The following is a 23,120-nucleotide window of genomic DNA, read 5'->3' on the forward strand; positions in this document are numbered from 1 at the left end:
CCATATATGAATTGAGCAGTTTTGTCTAAATGAACCTCATTGGTTCTTGCGGAAGCTCAAATGTGCTGAGTAACACACAAGAATGAACCTTATTAGTTCTCGCACGTCAAGCGAACATGCTTGAGCTTCCGTTTACCACAACTGGTGTGTGCGTTGACGAATGTTTATATGTGAATAAAAGCTTAAATTAAATCTGTTCATCATGTACAGCAATCAAGTCTCTTCAGAAAATTTGGACTAAACCACTCAATTCATGTGGATTAGTTTTACAATCTTTTTATGAACTTTTTGAAGCGTCAAAGTGGTAGTTGCGTAGCTGTCAATGGAGTGACAGAAATCGCTCAGATTTCATTAAAAATATCTTAATTTGTGTTCCGAAGATTAACGAAAGTCTTACAGGTTTGGAACGACATGAGGGTAAGTAATTAATGACAGTTTTTATTTTTGGGTGAACTAACCCCTTAATTTGTTGTGTAGTTAAGGCATCTACTATCAGGGGCAAAAATGGGCATGTTAGACAGCAAAACCTTGCACCTCTTTTCACTTATAAAACATATCTGATGGCGCTCACAGCGTAAAGCATGGGATATGGGCTTCCAGTGCTTTTAAAAATTTCATAGGATACTAAAGTGTACCGTATTCAAGGAAAGTGCCAGTAAAAACCTCATTACTGCTTAGCAGTGACAGTAGACGCCTTCTTGGTGGCATCATGCCAGTTGTGCTCTGGGGAAACCCTTCTCTCTCACTCACTCTCCTTCAGTCTTTCGTTCTGTCTGGCCTTTATTCTTTCTTTTCCCATTGTTGTAATTCGTCTATCCCTTGTCTTCATCAGTGATCGCATGACTCTTAAAGTCTCAGAGGAATCCCCCTCCTCTTGTACGTCCTCCTCCCACAGATCATTTGGCCTTTTTGGAGGGTAGATTTATCCATTGACTAATTGAGCTTGCCATGTTACTTCCTTAGCTGGCCCTGGACCACAACTTGTGTCCCCTAAAGAGAAAAAGAAAAAGAAAAAGATTGAGAGAGAGAGGCAGTTTGGCCTGAACTGACGGGCCGACCCAAACCCAAAGCCTGATGTCAGACGTGAGTGGGCTTGGGACAGGAAGTGATGTTCATACCGTACCTCTGAGCAAATCTAGTGGCTCCAGCCTTACACGCAAGGCACCTGCTATGTCATTCCCATGGTAACAGTGGAATGGATGGATTCTAAACATCCCGTCCAGCCCCTGCTGACCAGCTGTTGTGAGATGGACGCTGGTGTTCAGGGAATGATGCTAGCCTGTTGTTTGCCGTAAAGGACAGAATGAATGCTTTTGTTGTTTAACAAAGGTTAAAGAAAGATTTAGAGTGACCCAGCTGTCTGCCTTCCCCTAAAGACTGCACGCTAAACCCTTCAGTGAAAAAATAAAATAAAATGCAGTTTCTCTGGAAATGTCCAACTTCAGATGATGAGAGATTGTGTGGGGCAAAAAACAAAACAAGTGAGTTAAACTTTCTATAGCAATAAAAAGGACTCAAAAAAACTAGTTTAAAGGGTTAGTTCACCCAAAAAATTAAGATTCTGTCATTAATTATTCACCCTCATGTCCCTCCAAACCCTCCAAACCTTCGTTCAGCTTCGGAACGCAAATTAAGATATTTTTGATGAAATCCGTGAGCTATCTGGCCTCCCATAGACTGCCGCACAATTACCACTTTCAAGACCCAGAAAGGTAGTAAAGACATCGTTAAATAGTCCATGTGACTCCAGTGGTTCAACCTTAATGTTATGAAGCAAAGAGAATACTTTTTCTGTGCAAAAAAACAAAGAAAAATAAAGACTTTATTCAACAATTTCTTCCCTTCCTTGTCAGTCTCCTACGCAGTGCAGTGCTTCCGGGTTCTACGTCAGAATGCCGGCTCATTATTGGCCGCCTCCTGCGTCAGCATCACACGCATGCCTCGTGCTGCTCACGTGAACAGCGTCAGCCAATACTGAGCCGGTGTACTGACGTAGAACCCGGAAGCACTGCACTGTGTGTACAATGGGTTTGGAGCGACATGAGGGTGAGTAATTATTGACAGAATTTTTCATTTTTGGGTGAAGTAAGCCATTAAGGTGGTATTTAAAGGATTAGTTCACTTACAAATGAAAATTAGCCAAAGCTTTACTCACCCTCAAGCCATCCTAGGTGTAAAAAATATCCATATTTAAAAGTTATGAAGTAAAATATCTAGCTTCTGCCAGACCGCCTTCCGTATTCAACGTACGAAGAAAGTGTAAAACTCTTGCAGTTCACAAAGCTTACTGACGCGACGCCAGTTTACACTTTCTTCGTAACGTGAATATGGAAGGCGGTCTGGTGGAAGCTAGATATTTTACTTCATAACTTGTTTAAATATGGATTTTTTTTTTGTTACACAAACGCATCACTTCGCTTCAGAAGGCCTTTATTGACCCCCCCAGAGCCATGTGGACTACACGTTTATGATGGATGGATGTGGATGGAAGCACTTTCTTCAGCTCATACTCGTGAACCCTGTTCATTGCCATTATAAAGCTTGGCTACGTCAGGATATTTATTTATATTTCTGCGATTATGTTCATCAGAAAGTAGAAAGTCATATATACCTAGGATGGCTTGAGGGTGAGTAAAGCTTGGGTTAATTTTCATTTGAAAGTGAACTAATCCTTTAATTGGTTTTACATAGATTCTAGTTTGTCATTTATAGACATTGCCTGGCCCAATCTTGTCTATGTGGATCAACTGGACTACCAGGTGGTGGACCTGCTTTTGATTTGGTTGACTGTCGTGGTAAAGCTAGTTAGAGATAGTTGACCACCAGACAAAAAGCTGTCATATTCCAAAAACCAGCTGGACCACCCTCTTTTTTGACCTGTTTTCCAGTGGCCTGTTGCACAAAGCCGGTTTCAGTTTCTACCCAGGTAAGTTCAAGATTAGTTTGAGCAAACTTATGAAGGTGGATTGGTTTTTAGCGGGGTTCATTGCTATGGTAACTTAGGCTACACGGCTAACCTGCTCTGGAGCAGGTTTTATTCTGAGTTAGAGATCGCAAACTCAAACTGGACCAATCAGCTGTGAGTAAAGTGATATGTATCTGATGCAATAAAGCCACTCCCCCGTATCTCTCGCTCCAAATTAAATCAGTTTATATTGAAAACATTTTAGAGACAAAATTGCTTAACATTTGCTGTTAATTATTCATTATATTTATATTAAATAAATTAAAATTATGAATAAATTATGACATATTCATATAATTAGGTCTATTATATTAATTGACAATATTAAACTTTGCTTTTAAATTAAAATAAATATAATACATGCATAATATATAAAGCTTTTAAACAGATTAAGCTTACATTCTTTTGAGCTCTTTGTGAAACTATATTAATTATTTGGTCTATTTATTTGATTCACATGCATTGATATAGTCAGATATTTTCTTTCAGCTGCCTTCTCAAACTTTCATTGCATCAGTGTTTATTCCTGCTTTGTAAATGCGTTTAATTTCATATTTTTCATAACGTTCTCCTAATCTTCGGAAGAGACATGAATTGCGTGGCTCTCTCGCAAGAAGTGAATCAAACCAACGTTCTCCTTGTTCAGTGTGATTGGCTGTTTGCCGCACGTGTCACACTTTCAGGTGCACACGCTTTGCAAACTCTGGATTAAACCTGAGTTGACAGAGAAAGTTTATACCGAGCGTTGTGCAACAGTTGATCCTGATCTAAACCAGGTTGGATTTATCTGGATTTGTCAACTCAACCTACTCTGAAACTCAGAGTTTGTTCAACTAGCTTCATGCAACAGGCCACAGGAGAAGCCATGTTACAAATCAAAGCAGTTGTGATGCAAAAAACAAAACAATTTAGTTAAACTTTCTATAAAAGTGAAAATGACTCAAAAACTAGTTTAAGGTGGTATTTAGTTGGATTTTACATTATTTTAAATAGCTTGTCATTTATTGGCATTTATTGTCTAATTTTGGAGGTTAATTAACTGGACTACCAGGTGGAGGACCTGCTTTTGAATTGGTTGACTGTCATGGTAAAGCTAGTTAGAGATAGTTGACCACCTAGGACCAGAAAAAAAAGCTACCATATTCCAAAAACCAGCTAGTCCACCCTCTTACACGACCTGACTTCCATGCTAGAAATGAAAGCAATTGTTTGATGGAGGAGCGAGAGAGAGAAAAAAAGAAAGAAGCTTTCCATAGAAGTGAAAATGACTCAAAAATGGTTTTTACATGGTTTACATAGGTTATAGCTTGTCATTTATTGACATTTAGATGGTCCAATCTTACGATGGTCCAGTATACGAGGTTGATTAACTGGAGAACCAGATGGTGGACCTGCTTTTCGATTTGGTAGATGGTAAAGCTAGTTAGAGGTGGTAGACCATCTGGGACCAGACAAAATCAGCTGGTCTACCCACTTATGACCTTTTTCCAGGCCATCCTAAAAAAAAAAATAATAATAATAATCAAAGTTTGAACCTAGGTAGTTGATAATGATTTCTAGCTGGTCATTTAGCTATTCCAGGCAGGTGCAGCAGCTGGAAGTCCTTGTCCTAAAACAAAAAGAAAGAAATTGAAAATGTATGGATATATATATTTATATTTACAGTCCTCTTCAAAGGTTTGGGGTTGGTAAGATTTTTTTTTTTTTTTTTAAATGTTTTTGAAAGAAGTCCAAGGCTGAATTTAATTAACAACAACAACAACAATACAGTAAAAGCACTAATATTGTGAAATATTATTACAATTTAAATAACTGTTTTCTATTTTAATATATTTTAAAATGTAATTTATTCCTGCGATGAGAAGCAGAATTTTCAGCAGCCATTATTCCAGTCTTCAGTGTCACATGATCCTTCAGAAAACATTTCTTATTATTATCAATGTTGAAAACAGTTGCATGATGCCTATTATTTTATAATATTTTTTTTTTTCTGCAATCTGAAAAGAATGTTCAAAAAACAGCATTTATTTGACAGTGAAGTCACTTTTAAAAAATGTTAAGTGTCTGTGCTGAATAAACATCTTAATCTCTCAAAATCATCTTTATGACCTCAAAATTGAATGGTGTATATTTTCTAAAGAATACGTGAGTGGCCTACAAGAGCTAGGGTGTTGTGTTTGGTTGCCAGGATGTTGCTATGCAATTGATATGGTGTTCTGTCTGTTTGCTTGGGCGTTACATGGTTGTTGTATGTCAAAAGATAAATTGTGCACCGAAGTTTAACACCTTTTAACAGTTTAACAGAATTAGGGCTGTTCAAATCACTAACTCTAAGTATGAGCAATAATAGTAATAGTGATGCTTACCCTAACAAACACCACTAATGAGAGATGTTTGAAAGGGGGAAAAAAAAACAGGAAATAGGAGTACAAGTAGTGTGTAGGCCAGGGGGCGTCTGAGGAGAAAGGGAGTGGTATCATCTCCAGAGTGTCATTGTGGCCACTTTCACACGGCTTTTAGGTTGGCGTCTAGCTGCTTCATGTCTCATTATTCACTTCATTACCTCAGACTGAAACGGACAACCAAACGCACGATCCAAACCCAATCATGGCTCATACTCTCCACCCTCTCTCCTTTTCTCTTCCAACATCATTAGGTTGTCCTAATACTGGGAGGGAGAGACAGAGAAGAGATGGTGGTTTGATTTCCTGTTGTTCAGTCTTTCCAGCAGCACGGTGAACCTTTCAGGAGAAATAGCTGCCACCAATCATCACAGAACATGTTTTAGATGTCTGAACTGCTGGCACTAGAAGAAAGTGTTCAGTTGGAAGAGAAAAGCATTTTTCATTTCAGAATTAAGGGATCATCAGTCCTCATTAAAGTGTTACATGGTCCTGTTCCCATCTTTCTCTCTCTCTTTTTCCAAGTGTCTGATTTATACTCTTAATCTGACTGGACTTTTCCCAACATACTTATTAGTAAGTTGAAATTCTTTAGTTATTGCCTTTTTGTTTTTGAAAGTCTATGCTCACCAAGTCTGCATTCAAAACACAAATATTGTGAAATATTGTTACAGTTTAAGCTGAATTTTCAGCATCATTACTCCAGTCTTCAGTGTCACATGTTCCTTCAGAAATCATTCTAATATGCTGATTTTCTGCTCAAGTAATATTTCTTATTATTACCAATGTTAAAAACAGTTCTGTTGCTTCATATTTTTGTGTAATACATTTTTCAGGAATCATTGGATAGAAAGTTCAAAAGAACCACATTTATTTGAAATAGAAGTGTTTTGTAACATTATAAAATGTCTTTACTGTCACTTTTGATCAATTTAATGCATCCTTGCTGAATAAAAGTATCAGTTTCTTTAAAAAGGAAAAAAAAAAAAAAATCCTAGTGACCCCAAACATCTGAACAATATTGTACATTACATGAAGTTAATTTAAGACTAAGTTATTGTGGAAGATGGTTTTAAATGTCAGAATGTCAGAATATTGTGTTTTATTTCTATTTCATTTAAAGGGCTAGTTCACCTAAAAATGAAAATTATCCCATGATTTACTCACCCTCAAGCCATCCTAGCTGTATGACTATCTTCTTTCAGAGGAATATATTTAAAAATATCCTTAGTCCTCCAAGCTTTATGATGGTTGTGAAGGGGGGGGGGGCCACATTTTGAAAAAAAAAAAAAAAATACATCCATCAATCATAAATATAATCCATATGGCTCCAGGGGGTTAATAAAGGCCTTCTGAAGCAATGTGTTTTTGTACCAAAAATATCCTTATTTAAAACTTATTAAGTATAATAACAAGCTTCCGGCAGACAGCCGTACACATCGATTTGCGGCAGAAGTGTAACAACTGACCCGACGGGGAAGCTCAGAGGAAAGAGCAAAACTAAATACCGGTCACAAATTAGAAAGCTAAAATGATAATTTTTAAAGAGAAATGACGGAAGATTTTGATGTAAGAGAAGAGGAGTTTGTTGCACAGCCCTACGCGAGACGTCAAAGCTTACGATACTCCTACATTCTGCTTCATACATCACATCAGGGGCCACAAGTCAACTTGCGCAGTATGTGTACGATCGTCTGCCAGAAGTTATTTGAATTTATAAAGTTTTAAATGGATATTTTTCTTACAAAAAAGCATTGCTTCATTTCAAAAGGCCTTTATTACCCCCCTGGAGCTGTATGGATTATTTTTTATAATGGATGGATGAATTTTGGGCTTCAAAATCTCAAAACCCCTTCACTACCATTATAAAGCTTGGAAGAGATTTGATATTTAAATATATCTCTGATTGTGTTCATCTGAAAGATAGTCATATACACCTAGGATGGCTTGAGGGTGAGTAAATCATGGGATAATTTTCATTTTTGGGTGAACTATCCCTTTAACATCAGTCTACGGTCCACAGCAATCCATTTTACAATGGAATTTGTCCGATGTAGGTTTAAAAACTTTGAATTTGTATTTCAAGCTTTTTTTCTCAAGACTAAAGACACACATGCATATAATTATGAGCAACAGAAATATTACAAATCAGTTGTTTTCCAGAAACAATTTGCTTTTATACAGCAATTTACTGCATTGTTTCTTGACTGCAGAGACTGTTGCATAATCGAGACCCAGTCCAGAAGTGAATGATGATGATTGGGGTGTTCAGATAAATTATCGGTGTAGCAATCAGGAGACAGACGTCACTCATCTTAAACCAGACCGATCACTTTATCTTTTAGAGAACACAGCATTTTCACACACACACACACACACACACACACACACACACACACACACACACACACACACACACACACACACACACACACACACTACATCCGGCATCTCAGGAATTGTGTCTTAGTGACTTTTGATATAATGGTGCAGCCATTTTAATTGCAATCTGATGAGAGAGCTATTGGTGAAACATTCCTCTGCACCCTCCACCTGTTTCCCTCCTGACAGCAAAGACGCTGCTGAGGGGAGGGGATTGGATGTCTGCAGCATTTTAGACAGGTGGTTACGTCTAGTTTGTCTTTTAATGTGGAGCATTAAGTGCTGTTGATTTAACCTTCTGTGCTCACATATGTTTGTTTGCAGAGCATTTCTGAACTTGGGGTTCAGATTTGAGTGGATTGAGTTCTAATTAATTTCAGTATGCTGCAAAGAATGCCTTTAATTGGCTACTTTTATTAAAAGCAGTTATACTGTATGCACAGCCTTTCACTGATAAAGTTGACAACATGTAAACTTATTTCATTTATTAAGTGGTTTAAGAAAAAGTTTTTAGTAATGGGTGGGATTCACACTGATCGAAATACAGTGACACATTATACACAAATGTCAAAAAAAAAATGTTGTTTTGTTTTGTTTGAGAGAGAGAGAGAGAGAGAGAGAGAGAGAGAGATGATTACTATTGTTTGCCAAGGCTGTATTTAACTGAAGAAACAAACAAACAAACAAGCAAGCAAAAAAACAAAACAGTAATATACTGTATATTGTGAATATTATTAGATAATAAATAAACAAACAAACAAACATATATATATATATATATATATATATATATATAAGCAGTATCACACAAGTGATGCGGCCGAGTGCTCTAGGCAATCACAGCGTGCTGATATACAGCCATATCGCACGGCTGCGAGTGTGATATTGCATTTCTACAACAGTTCGACGGCACGAGTGTGTAAATAAATAAGAACAAGGACAGAGTGTCTTTAAAAAACCCTCTTTTGTGAGGAACTTCCTTCCATCATGGATTCAAATCTCAAGTTGACAGTTTAACAGTTGAGCCCAAGCCTCCGTTACTAATTCTAAAACGTCACTTTAGAACTAGTAACGAAGGATCTTTGAGTCGCTTCTTTGAAACTCATTGTAATATGTAGAGTATTATGAGAGAGAGATCGCCTGAGCGAGTGTATTACCTGCATCTAGCTGATATTCTTCAAATCAGTTTGAATGTCCGCTGAGGAAAGCGATATCTTTTGTCTTTGTCCTTTTAACATTTAAGACATTCCCATGACAGCACTAGTCAATGCATTTGTCAGTTGTATCTCGTAAGATGTTTAAAGTTAAAACAACATCCTTGTTTCCTTGTTTCAGTCCATTTCAATATAAAAGTCTTTGCGACTGACTGATTCTCTCATAAAGACAGTCTTTGCTGCCGTCCCATGGCGTATTAATGTAACTTTCACTGAAGTCGAAATGTATATATTTTATTGAAAAATAAAATTTAAATTAACAACAATGGTCATTATAACAGTATAAGAAGTAAAATAGGAAATAAACACAAGCAAACAGTTCAGTCAAACGTACAAAAGCAGTGCTCTAGTTAGTACAGGATTTAATTTCAATGTAAATATAAAGTTATGAAACTTAATATAGCTTAATTAATCTATTAGCTCTGGAACAAGTAATATATTAATAAGACCAAAGATTGCCCATTTTATATACCCAAATCGAATTATACCTCATGTTTAAACACTATCTTAAGAGCCCGTGCAACCTCTAAGCCAATCGGATTCGAGAACCAGAAAGAACTGTATATATGTATGTATGTGTGTATATATATATAATATATATCCTTGCTGAATAAACATCAATTTCTTTATAAAAATAATAAAAAAAAATCATAATGATCCCAAACTTTTGGAAGGTAGTGTACATTTACATTTATTCATTTAGCACATGCTTTTATCCCAAATAAATTAAAAATGAGGAATACAACAAGCAAGCCTTAGTTTTTTTTTTTTTTTTTTTTATGTGTTTGATTTGTTTCAAGTTGTTCAATTTGATCCAGTTTATTAGACTGCAAAGCAAGGAACGAGAACGGCAAAAGGGGGAATGGGATCTGAAATGTCTTGATTGAAACTCTCTTCTGTGTGTGTTGGAACTTAAGCTAACCATTAGTCCAATTAGTGCTTTTTCTGTACACTTAATTGCACCAATGTCTAGTTGTAGCAACAAGCAACAAAATCTTGTAGCTACAAAATCCATTCCCCATTTGTGTATCAGCACAGAGCAGACGTTCAGTTTATTTCTCCCTCTTGTTAACTGTTTTTTAATTCCATTGCTCTCTGTTCTTCAGCTTCTCATGCAGAAGTTGCATGTGGTAATGTGACGCGTTTTCTCATCACAGCTGTTTTAGTCAGAGGACAGGGACGTATGTATTGTCACTAATTAAAGTGGGATTTTATAGCCCCCCTACAGAGGAGATGAACTCATATCTGCGTCTGACCCATATGAAACACGAGCCCTTGGCTGGATTACGGGGCTTTCTGGGGTGGAAGATGATCGACAGATGATGTACTCTTCATGTCTCGGACCAGCTAGCCCTTCGAACACTCTAAATGCTGACCGCGGTCACTGAGGAATGCAGCATGGCCTTGTGTGTTGGCCGTGACAAAAGTGGGTCACTGTGGGTTATCAGGTTTTACTGGATCAAACATGTAGTTTTACAGTTGAATCCAGTACAAAAATTAGTTCATTAGTTTCTGAATGTTTATTGCACTAACAGGTTCATGACATCAGGAAATGTTTACCTATCCCAGCAGCAGTAGTTTGAGGTGGAAACACCTTTTATATCTTATCTTTCCACCATCATTTGTTCAGTTTTACTCATCTGACTGAATCCCTTCGCCAGCAGACTGTGCGTTTAGGAAATGAGTCTTGGTCATTAGTTGGATTAGTCATCTCTAAAAGCCTTTAGTAGACCCTCTTAAGAGGCTATATAACATCCAATTATATGGCTGTAAATCTGGCCCCCATCTTGGCTCACTGGCATCCCTGCAACACTGCAGTTGGCCAGCTCACAAACCAGTAACGTACAGCGTGTTACTTTCCTCCTGAGCCCAGTGACGGGGATTAATCCTTCTATCATAAACCTTTATTTTTCTCCATTGAGCTCATTTGGATTCAGAGATGTTTGAAATGGAATACTAACATACTTCTTACTGCATGCTGTGTGGTATAGTTGGTATACTGCCTACCGTTTAAAAAAGTATTTGTGATAAGTGTTTCTAACTGTGGTTTGCTACTTTTGTCACGTCCAGTTGTTGTCAAATGAAAGAATTGGATTCACAGTCTTCGTTCCTATTGGTAGTCACTGTGCATTTGCAAAAGGTTCAATATTGCTGAACTTTGTTGAATGGCTAATGCTCGCAGATTCTAATGTCATGTCATATTACCACCTCCCAATGAAAATTAGTGATTGTTTTGACGCTGCATCTCATTGTCATTTCGAACTTCATGCAATAGAGAGTGGTGCCATTAGTCATCTCAGAAATAAATATGATTATTTTGGGGATTTTTAATAAAAATTTTGTATAAAGATGACTTAACTTTCAGCAGCTGATCAAATAATGAGTTGAGAAAGACTTGATAAAAATTATGGCTGATGTTTAGTCTTTCAATGTCTGCTTATTATAACCGAATTTGGGTTTGCTCTTACATAAAGTGAAAATAAATAAATAATTTAATGGCTGAGTGGGTCAACGTCTTGACCCTTTTTGACACTAAACCTGGGAGATAGATTTCAAGTGTCTAAGTTGCAGCGCTGCACAAAAACAGAGACTCCAGTTGTCCTTGAATGCCTTTAATCCAATCACGGCCGAGAGAGTTCTCATCAATCTCAGAGAATCTCTCCAGTCAAAAGAATACAGCAGGTTTTATAGGATTTCAGGTACATCTCACAGTCAGTATAACATCCATTACTCATAATCACCAGTCTTAATATGATTGGTTCAGATTTTAAAAAAACAACATAGTTCCTCTGCCACGCTTACTGGCAGAGTAAATTTAGATTAGAGCAACTGAATCACAGAATCATCAAAAATCACTTGGTTAATAGTTCACTGATTACTCAATAGGTCAAAACAATTTTTATAGACTTTTTTATATCTAGAAGGATGCTGTCTAGCAAGCACAGCAAAATTTTCCACTGTTACAACACACAGTCCTAGTGACTATTTCTCTATTTTCAAAGTTAACTTGTTAGGCCTGTTGGAGAAAGAAATGTTAGTTCATAATAATTAGTTTTAAAAATTCCATCACACACTAAATCTGAAAAATGTCCCTTTTAACTCATGTTATTCAGCATACCATTTAGCATTTGCATTAATATTATTCATTTGTTATTTTTTAACTGAATTTTGATGTTTTGTTTGCTAAAAAACAAAACAAAAACAAAAACAAACAAAAAAAAACAGCCAAATGCAGTCATGCATTTTTATTCTACATGTATATTATTTTGTTTAGTGCTAAATTGTAACATTTATACTTTCTCCCAGAAGTCCTATACCTTTAGGAAAAGCAGCGTGTCATGTCACTCCGTGATGATTTTCACAAGATCCACGCATCATGTTATGTCGAGTGTACTCGTTTGAATCAAGAATAAAGATGTGTGATTTACTATGGTTTACTAATGTTTCGCGAAGTTACAAAGCAGAATGTGGTGCAAAAGCCTAATCTGTACACTATTTGCATGAGCGTTGGCGGCAACTTTCATGGTTTTACGGAATAAAATAGTGATCGGTTCGTGAGATCAGCCAAAATTAAGGCGCAAAGTAAAGCATCATGGCTCGGTTCGCTTTACTTTTGCTCGGTTTGCTTTTCCACTGCAGTTTAGCACCTCTTCAAAGTGGGTGGGATTATAGACCTATCGTTATAGTTAGGGATGCACCGGTACCATTTTTTAAGGACCAAGTACGAGTACTGATATTTTTTTTCTGGTACTCGCCGATACCGATACCGATGCCTATACATTTATTAATTTTTTTATTTTTTTATTTTTTTTGGTGATTTGTCAGTTTTCCAAGCACAACACAGTGAGACTAATGAATGTAGGACAGCTTCTTTATTATTACTCCATTGAAAAAAGTAATAATTTTTATGTGCTTGTCACAAACTCAGAGAACAAAAATTTCGCAGTGTCCAATAACCTTCAAGTGGCATAATTACCAATATATATAATTGTTATATAAAAAGAAATTTACAAATTATTAACAATACAACAAATACTATAGAGATACAAATTAAATAAACTTGTTTTTCAGATACAGTATGTTTATTTACCATGTATACATTTATTTAACATCTTGTTGTTTTATTAACATTATTAGGCTACTGTCCCTTTAAGAACGAATCCACGGATGTAATATCTGACACACATCCTGTTTTCACCCAAATGTTTACGTCCACTTAAGCCATAACAGATTGTATTTACGTGAGATACTCCATACGATGGACATTTTGACAACTATGTGTGCATTTCACCATTCAGGCGCAAGGAGAACCGATCGCACGCTGTCTGAGAGAACTGGGATCGCGCGCAAGAAAGAGAGAGAGTTTACTAATGCGAAGTTACAAAGTTACAAAGCAGAGAGAGAGTGCTTCTGGTCTGTGTCATTCACTAATTGATAACGAATTGTGATTGAAAGCTTGCAGTTCACAAAGTGTGGTTTGTCATCATTAATTTTGAAGTATTTCCACACCCCTGAGGCTGACATTGTTTCTGCTGATGCCGGCAGTGTCTCTGTGCACAGAAAATTGTCAGTTACGTCACGTGTGGTATCGGTCTTTGGTATCGGGGTATTTTTACGAGTACGAGTACAAATACATGAGCTTGGTATCGGGCCCGATACCGATACTGGTATCGGTGCATCCCTAGTTATAGTTGCGCCATCTCTACTGCCGTTTGGTTTGGTGTCTTGTGTCACAAATCCACGCTGGTAGTGATGATTCTCTCTGACCAATCAGTAATCTGCAGTGTTTACACATCACATTTTAGTATCTGTACGGCTTGCTTGGAACCTTAACCGAGGTGGTACTATTTAAAGTGAGCCATACCGAGCCGTACCGGGCCGTACTATGCAGTGGAAAAGCGGCAAAAATGAGCCTGTACCAAGCCGTACCATGCAGTGGAAAAATGTCATTAATGACTAACAATCTTTACGTGCTATCTGAATTATCGTAAATACGAGTTTCCTAGTTAAAAATGGGACATGAATGCCCTCTCAAGTCGTATTTACCTCTGGGGAGCTCGGGGTTATTATTTTGACACCCAAGTTCCCGAGCTGGGTGTGCCATAAACTTTAAACATGGCAGAGGGGAGAACGATTGATGATGTGACTGATATTCTTTATTACTTTTTTCCACAACAGCTACATCGCCTTGTCTTGTCATTAAAGTAGAGCAAATTTACATATAATAATTATTTGAAGCGTACTGTATGTTTTATACACGGCAAAAATAGCCTGTATTTGACTGAAATTCCAGAATTGTCAGCAAGCTAACTATCTAGATAGTGCTGTGAATGTTTATATGTTTGTCAATGAATGGGACGCTAAATATCATTTTGACTTTAATAAGATTTTCCCAGTGAATAGGCAGGAATAAACCTGGTGTCCTACATGATTCCTGTTCTTTCTGACAACAAAGCACTTGGGCTCTTATGATGGGCTCGTAATCACGACTTAAAGGGATAGTTTACCCAAAAATGAAAATTTGATGTTTATCTGCTTACCCCCTGGGCATCCAAGATGTAGGTGACTTTGTTTCTTCAGTAGAACACAAATGATGATTTTTAACTCCAACCATTGCAGTCTGTCAGTCGTATAATGCTTGTCAATGGGAACACCATCTATAAGAGTCAAAAAAAACATGCACAGACAAATCCAAATTAAACCCTGGGGCTCGTGACGACACATTGATGTCCTAAGACACGAAACGATCGGTTTGTGCGAGAAACCGAACAGTATTTATATAATTTTTTACCTCTAATACACCACTATGTCCAACTGCCTTGAGCGCGCGCATGGCATTCGGTGCATGAGGTGTGTATGCGCTCTGGCGTAGTTTAAAGGATTAGTCCACTTTCAAATTAAATTTTCCTGATAATTTACTCACCCCCATGTCATCCAAGATGTTCATGTCTATCTTTCTTTGGTCGAAAAGAAATTAAGGTTTTTGATGAAAACATTCCAGGATTATTCTCCTTATAGTGGACTTCAGTGGTCTCTCCAAACGGTTGAAGGTCAAAATTACAGTTTCAGTGCAGCTTCAAAGGGCTTTAAACGATACCAGACGTGGAATAAGGGTCTTATCTAGCGAAACGATCGGTCATTTTCTAAAAAAATACAACTGTATATGCTTTATAAACACAAATGATCACCTTGCACATGCTTCCGCTTTCTGTATTCTTCAAAAAGCTTATGCTGTATGTCATACGCCTTCCCTATTCTACTTATGGAAAAACAGAACTGGCACTGCGTTCATTCCGTAAGTTGAATAAGGAAAGCCTGGGACATACAGCATAAGCTTTTTGAAGAATACGGAAAGTGGAAGCACGTGCAAGGCGATCATTTGTGTTTATAAAGCATATACATTTGTATTTTTTTAGAAAATGGCCAATCGTTTCGCTAGATAAGACCCTTATTCCTCGTCTGGTATCGTTTAAAGCCCTTTGAAGCTGCATTGAAGTCCACTATAAGGAGAATAATCCTGGAATGTTTTCATCAAAAACTTTAATTTCTTTTCGACCGAAGAAAGACAGACATGAACATTTCGGATGACATGGGGGTGAGTAAATTATCAGGAAAATTTTATTTGAAAGTGGACTAATACTTTAAACTACGCCAGAGCGCGTACATACCTCATGCACCGGATGCCGTGCGTGCGCTCAAGGCAGTTGGACATAGTGGTGTATTAGAGGTAAAAAAATGATATAAATACTGTACGGTTTCTTGCACAAACCGATCGTTTCGTGTCTTAGGACATCAATGTGTCGTCACGAGCCGCAGGGTTTAATTTGGATTTGTCTGTGCATGTTTTTTTTGACTCTTATAGATGGTGTTCCCATTGACATGCATTATACGACTGACAGACTGCAACGGTTGGAGTTAAAAATCATCATTTGTGTTCTACTGAAGAAACAAAGTCACCTACATCTTGGATGCCCTGGGGGGTAAGCAGATAAACATCAAATTTTCATTTTTTGGTGAACTATCCCTTTAAGAAGTGGGAAGTAAGAATTTTCCGATAGCAAGTGAAAGCAGCAATAGAATATGATTATCGGCCGATGCCGATCGATTGGAGCATCCCTACATTTTACATATTGCATACTGCAAAAATATTGTTAGCATCATTCTGAACAGTCTTAATTTTAGGGCAAACCGAAAGAAACAATCAGTAATAGAGTATGTATCTCTGTTCTATGAACCAAACAAGCCATTTAAAGCTTTGCAATTTGCCCAGTAATAGTTCTGACAAATCAGATGAACAATGTCTGGCAGTTCTGCTTTAATGGTGAAGCACTAATGGAGCAACAAATGGTTTCAGATAGCATTTTCCCAGCTGTCAGATCACTGTTGGTTTCTGTACAAGACATTAAGTTTGCTGCGTGTGCTTGTCTGAGCAATGTCAGCCTTTCGGTGGGTTTCTCAAGGGAGAAACTCTCCTTCTTTCTTTCTTTTTTTTTTTTTTTTGTCCTATGTTTAAACACCCATTTTGCAGCTCCATATAGATCATCCCTGATTCTTCTGGAATTAGTGTCTAATTCCACCTGAAAACAGCAGAAGTGCATTGAGTAAAGCTTGTCTTTAGACATGCACACTGGAAAAAGAAAAAAAAAAAGGTAGAAACAATTTTCTCTGATCAATTGCTTATTTCACAAATAATTACAAAGAAACAGCGAGAAGTAGAAGTAGAATAGACTGAAATGGTATTTTCTTGTGAAAGAGAAGAGCTGTGGCGTGAGGCCTCAAAGCCAAACAAATTCACCTCTCTCAACTCCCTGTATCTTTCTCCGTCTGCTTGTCCACTTCTGGTGTTTTTACGGAGCGTTCATGGCATGAGGCTGCCCTCTGAAATGCTGTAACCTTACACTGGCACATTCTGCTTGTGGTTTGCTGCTCTCATTCCAACCATCTCGCCTATACGGGCACACATACACACGCACACACACACACACACAGGCATGCACATTTACAGTTCATATGCAGACACGAATACACAGCGGGACATGGCAAGTGGCCTCCTTAATTTCTCCTTCTACAATACTCTCTTTCCTTTTTTTCCTTGTGGTTTGCATGTGCTCTGACACTGGAGGCTGTGGTGCTGATATGGGCAAAGTGAGTTTGAATCCCTGACATTTCACAAATCTCCTTCGTGTTTCTTCTTTCTATCACTGACCTCTCTGTAATGTTCTTGTGAAAAAAAAAATTTAATGTCATTACAGTCCAGTCAGTGTGGTTCTTCCACAGTTTCAGCAAATCAGTCACACAAATCAGTATATATCTAAGGAAAAATAGGTCTCTTCACAGGTGTTGAGGCATCTGAAGTCTTCATAAGAGGCTGGATCCAACTGGAGCTGACATACTCTCTAGTTACTTCGGAATGGGCATCCCAAGATAAAACAGAGAAGCAAATGGAAAATAATTAGCCTAGCTGCTGTTCATAACATTATCCATCCAAAGATAATCATGTTCATTTGATCTGATATAACTAGAGTACAAGATTATGAGAAGAGATGCATAATATGAATGCTTGGCAAAAGAGATGCGTCTTTAATCTAGATTTAAACTGGGTGATTGAGTCTGTTCTCTGAACATTATCAGGAAGGCTCTTCCAGAGTTTAGGAGCTAAATGTGAAAATGCTCTCCCTCCTTTAGTAGACTTAGATATCCTAGGTACAAGTTTCTAACCCTAGGGTTCTAGGTACAACCAGTTTCTAATCCTAACCCAGTTTTTTTTTTATCTTAAAGAGCGTGATGGATTGTAGGGTGATAGAAGATTGGTTAAATACACAGGAGCTAAACCATTTAGGGCCTTATAGGTCAGTAGCAATACTTTATATTTGATACGAAACTTAATAGGTAACCCATGTAGAAATGATAAAATTGGTGTTATACGATCATATTTTCTTGACCTAGTAAGAACTCTAGCAGCTGCATTTTGGACTAATTGTAGCTTGTTTATTGAGGATGCAGGACAACCAGCTAGTAATGCATTACAGTAATCTAGTCTAGACGTCATGAATGCATGAACTAACTTTTCTACATCAGAAACAGATAAAGATGTTCTGTAGCTTAGTGATGTTTCTGAGGTGGAAGAAGGATTTTTTTAAATTTTTTTATAACATATGAAATATGATTTTCAAAGAACAAGTTGCTGTCTAATATAACAACCAGGCCTTTAACTGTAGAGGATGAAGTAACACTACATCCTTCTAAATGCAAATTGTATTCTAAGAGATTCTGTGTACAGGTTTTTGGTCCAATAAGTAATACCTCAGTCTTATCTGAGTTTAACAGAAGAAAATTACAGGTCATCAAATATTTTATATCTTTAACACATTCTGCCAACTTGGATAATTTGGAGATTTCATCTGGTCGTGTTGAAATATATAACTGAGTATCATCTGCATAACAGTCGAAACTAATGAAATGTTTTCTTATATTACCACGTGGCAGCACATATATTGAAAACAACAGAGGGCCTAACACAGATCCTTGCGGCACTCCATAATTTACTGACGTTATCTTAGATTTTTCCCCGTTTAAATAGAGAAATGGTGATGGTCTGATAAGTACGATCTAAACCACCTGAATGCCTGTCCATGAATACTATTGTAGCGATATAAGAGTATTTTATGATCTATAGTGTCGAACGCAGCACTAAGATCAAGTAAAACTAGTACTGAGATACAGCCTTGGTCAGAAGTTAAAGTAAGTCATTTATATTTTTAAGAATTGCAGTTTTTGTGCTATTATGTGGCCTGAATCCTGACTGAAATTTTTGATAGATATCATTTTTTGCACACACACACACACACACACACACACACACACACACACACACACACACACACACACACACACACACACACACACACACACACACACACACACACACATATATCAGAAGAAAAAACAATGGCCCAATCAGAAGAAACTCAGAGCCTGGCAAACATCTTGAGCATATAGGGTATATAGTATAGTTGTTAGATTCAACACCCTATCTGCTCAAGATGTTTGCCAGGCTCTGAGTTTTATCTGATTGGGCCATTGTTTTAATACTAAAGTTACAAAATGTAAACTTTTTAACATGATATCTTTATAATGTAACGCTCATAGTATGAAATTCTGAAACAGCAAAATACGATGTAGCAATAAAGAGGTCTGTATGACATGCATAGACCTACAATTAAAAAAACAGTGCAGACAGAGTGCCAGAACACATCCTGTGTGAACGGCCCCTTATGGGGGGCAGTGTGTTCGACCACAGCTGTCGTGATTTGGGGGAGTTTAGTTGTTGTCCTGGTCCATTGTGACGGCACTGATGGAAGCCTCCGCAGCTTATGGAGTGAAATAGAGAGCTGTGCTTCTGTGTGTGCGCGAGTGTGTATATATGTATGTCTGTTGACCGGTCTCAGTTTCGGTCCAGTTGCCGCTGTTCCTCCATCCCCTAACATGCCTTCAGTCTGACATCAGTGGCCTTAGAGAGAACGGCACCCTGGGTACAGCCTGTGTGTGTGTGTGTGTGTGTGTGTGTGTGTGTGTGGTCATGCTCGATTACAGCGCAGCTGAATAGACAGGCAGCTCCTGCATTAACAAACCACTGACCAAACACAAGTCTAGGCACGTGTGTGTTTGTGTATATGAGAGAGAGAGGGCACAGAAAAACCACAGAATAGAGCTACAGAATTCTTTTGCCTCTTTTATCTGTCCTTTCTGTGACTCAATAGTTTTGTGACTGGTTGAAAAGAAATAGTTCAGCTGAAAATGAAAATTGTTGTCATTTGCTCACCCTCATTTTGTTTTAAGTCGCCATGGAATCAAACTAACTCTATACCTATATGATATTTTGTGTTATATGTTATTAACCCTATATGTTATATATAGCCCTATGTTTGTTTTTTCTAAATGTATATTCTAGATCTTATTGTGAACAGTTAATTCATGCATATGTTTCATTTTTTTCACAAAATGTTTTTTTCTTTTTTTGATAATCTGTTACACTCGGATGTATGTCGCAGTATGGAAAAGATGATCTGCCTCTACTTCTGTTTCATCTTTAAACTTTCTTCTGTGGAACAGAACGTTAGACAGGATGTTCATGTTGCTCTTTCCATACAATGAAAGTAAATCGGCACAGGGTCTGTCAAGCTCCAAAAATGACAAAAAAAAGCACCGTAAAAGTAGTCCATATGACTTGTGTGCTATATTCCATGTTTTCTGAAGCTGTACAATAGCATTGTGTGAGAAACAGACTGCAATGGAAGTCTGACAATCTTGCTTTGTAAATCTTGTTGCTTGACAGCCATGGTCACCATCCACTTTCATTGTATATAAGAGCAGTTTAGCCTTGGACGCTCTGCTATAAATATCTCCTTTTGTGTTCCACAGATGAAAGTCATGGGTTTCAAAAAACACAAAGGTGAGAAAGTGATGACAGAATTTTAATGAAATATTGCTTTAAAAGGACGAGACCAATCTAATGGTTTGTTGGTTGATTTGTTTTTTTAACAAAGTGAACTTTTAAGTGAACAAATCATTCTTGTTCATTTCCATGCTCTGACTCATGTTTTTAGGAAAGTTTTTAGGAAAAAAATATCAAATAGGTGTGCACATCCAAAAAACTTGGGTACTGGTGCTGGACAAAAAGTATTTATTTTTTGGACAGTGAAGACCTAATTGGTTTTTCTAATAAAGTTTGGAGCTTTAGTTTTGACATTTATCATTGAATCCTTGAGTTTTTTTTTTTTTTTTTTTTTTTTTTTTTTACTTTTTGTGACTGTTTTCCTGCCAGACTGACTATCAAGGGTGTGTGTGTGTGTGTGTGTGTGTGTTCAAAATCCATATAAATAGTGCAAAACTTCAATATATGCTCATGTTAAAAATTCAAGTTTGATTTTCTTGAGTGTGTCTAACATTCAAGTAACTATTACGCACATGATACCCAAATGATCTCATGACTATAGCATGATTGTGAGACTGAAAGACATTTATTCAGATGGCTATTGTTGTCACTTTTTCTATAGATTGATTAAAGTTGAGCCCAGCACTTGACAAAATGGAGGAGAATATGATAGGGTTCTCAACTCTGGCCCTCGAGGTCCACTTTCCTCCAGGGTTTAGCTCCAACCTTGATCAAACTCACCTTCCTATAACTTTCTAGTAATCCCAAAGACCTTGGTTAGCTGGGTTAGGTGTGTTTGATTAGGGTTGGAGCTAAACTCTGCAGGAAAAATGGACCTTGAGGGCCAGATTTGAGAACCCCTGCTTAAACCAATAGTTCAGTAAATGCTCAACCAATAGAATGACATTGAGGCGGATCTATTCATTTGTCTAACAAATGGTTAGAAATTGCACACTTCACCTTTAAAGCTGTTAGATGAATAACAAATGTTCTCTCTTCAGATGTTTCTTGTATTTTGTATTGAGACTGTGTGTGTGTGTGTGTATTGTGCGCATGTTCTTATTTTGAGATTTTTGTCTTTTGTTTACACTAATTTAAATCTCGACTTCTCTCTCTTTTTCTCTTTCAGATACGTTCCAGTCTTTAATATCATTCTCTCAGAATCACCTGACCTCTCTGTTCGAGACCGCATACTCTTCCCTCATGTCGTCCATCTCCCCTCACATCGTCTGCCTCTTTACTGATCTATCCCGCTTCCTCCAAGGCACCGGCAACGTCTCTGTTGAAACCGCTGTGCACTGTTTCTTCGACAGTCTTTTCCCGTTGGTCCACACTCGTATTGTCAATCCTGGCATGGCCGGGAGCGTCGGCGGAGATGCTTCTGACGGCAACCAGCTCGGCGACTGTCTCCGCATGACGAGGCAGGACGTTAACCCCTTTGGGCCGCACCCAAAAGCGATGGCAAAGGCACTTGCGGACGCATTGCGGGCAGGGCGGGTGCTCAGCTTGGCTCTCGGCGTAGGGTCAGAGGTGATGAACATTACGGACACGGCGGAGTTATCAAAAGAGTGCACGCGTGCACTGGTGCGCATGCATTACTGCTCTCATTGCCGTGGGCTAACCCTGATCCGGGCATGCAGCGGCTACTGCCTCAACGTCATGCGTGGGTGCTTGGCCAGCCTCTCAGAGCTACACAACCCATGGAGACAGTATGTCACCGTGCTGCAGGATCTCACACACATGGTCGCTGGAGCACACAACCTGGAGCTCGCTTTGCTGGGCATCAGAGGTCAAGTTGAGGAGGCCATTCTCTATGCTCAACTCCACGGGCCAAGGCTAACTGCCACGGTGGGTATCAGTGTGCATAGTTCAAATTGTATGCTGTAAAAGGGCTGTGAGATTAATTAAATGGTATTTTCGATTTTGATTTCGGCTTCCAAAGATTATAAAAACAAGATACTCAAGGAAAAGCGATTATTGTGCCGCTTTCCGTCTAGCGAACCTACTTTTCCTTCAGAGCAGTGCACATCATTATTCATTCATTATTTGTTCATTATTATTGTATTCACAAGTTCGCACTTACATATAATCAGAAAGCACAAAGAGTATGCATATTTGGCATACTGTCCAAGGAAGGAGGGCTCTGAGCCCGGAATTTAGGCCGAACCCAGAGTACTCCCCCATCCCTGGCTGGGATAGTAATAATTGAGAGAGAGGAGTTGGGGTGGTGGATGGATGCCGGAAAAACTGTTGGAACAGAGGTTCGGCTGTATATATACATACTATTAGTGAGTCATTATCTGAACGTGCTCCTCCGGTGTTGTTAATCAAATGTCAGGTGTTGTCCTGAACATTGTTAATAAAGCATCATATGTTATGTGCTTTGAGACATGAAGTAATTTAACGCCGTCTCTCGTGTACTTTGCAGACTTTGCTCTGGCTGTGCACGTTCTTGTGTTTTGGAGGAGGCGTGGCTTTGGAGATGCTCTGAAGGGAGGGTGGGATCTTATGCTTTCAAAGCTATCTTGTTATTTCTAGCCTCTCTGAAACTGCCTACCCTACCTTTAACGTATTTAATTATTGCAGGTTTGCGTAATATTCTGAGTTTGCATTTCACTTTTTATTCATTTTGAGGAATACTGAATCTGTTTTATGCAAGTTAAGCCACGTTTCCATCACAGGAACTTTTCCCAGGGACTTGGGTGGTACTTTTTTGGGGTGTG

The 23,120-nt window shown here is 38.1% G+C and overlaps 1 protein-coding gene across 2 annotated transcripts in view; it reads left to right on the forward strand.

The window, feature by feature from the left end:
• The window catches only part of gpc5c (glypican 5c), a 170,048-nt gene that overhangs the window by 23,504 nt on the left and 123,424 nt on the right, over positions 1–23,120 (forward strand). For both annotated transcript variants that reach the window (XM_051912305.1, XM_051912316.1), the window contains exon 3: positions 21,527–22,245. In XM_051912305.1, coding sequence (XP_051768265.1) covers positions 21,527–22,245 — 719 coding nt within the window. The remainder of the gene's footprint in view (positions 1–21,526; positions 22,246–23,120) is intronic.

The sequence above is a fragment of the Ctenopharyngodon idella genome, chromosome 2 (genome assembly GCF_019924925.1).
Source record: "Ctenopharyngodon idella isolate HZGC_01 chromosome 2, HZGC01, whole genome shotgun sequence".
Classification (NCBI taxonomy): Eukaryota; Metazoa; Chordata; class Actinopteri; order Cypriniformes; family Xenocyprididae; genus Ctenopharyngodon; species Ctenopharyngodon idella.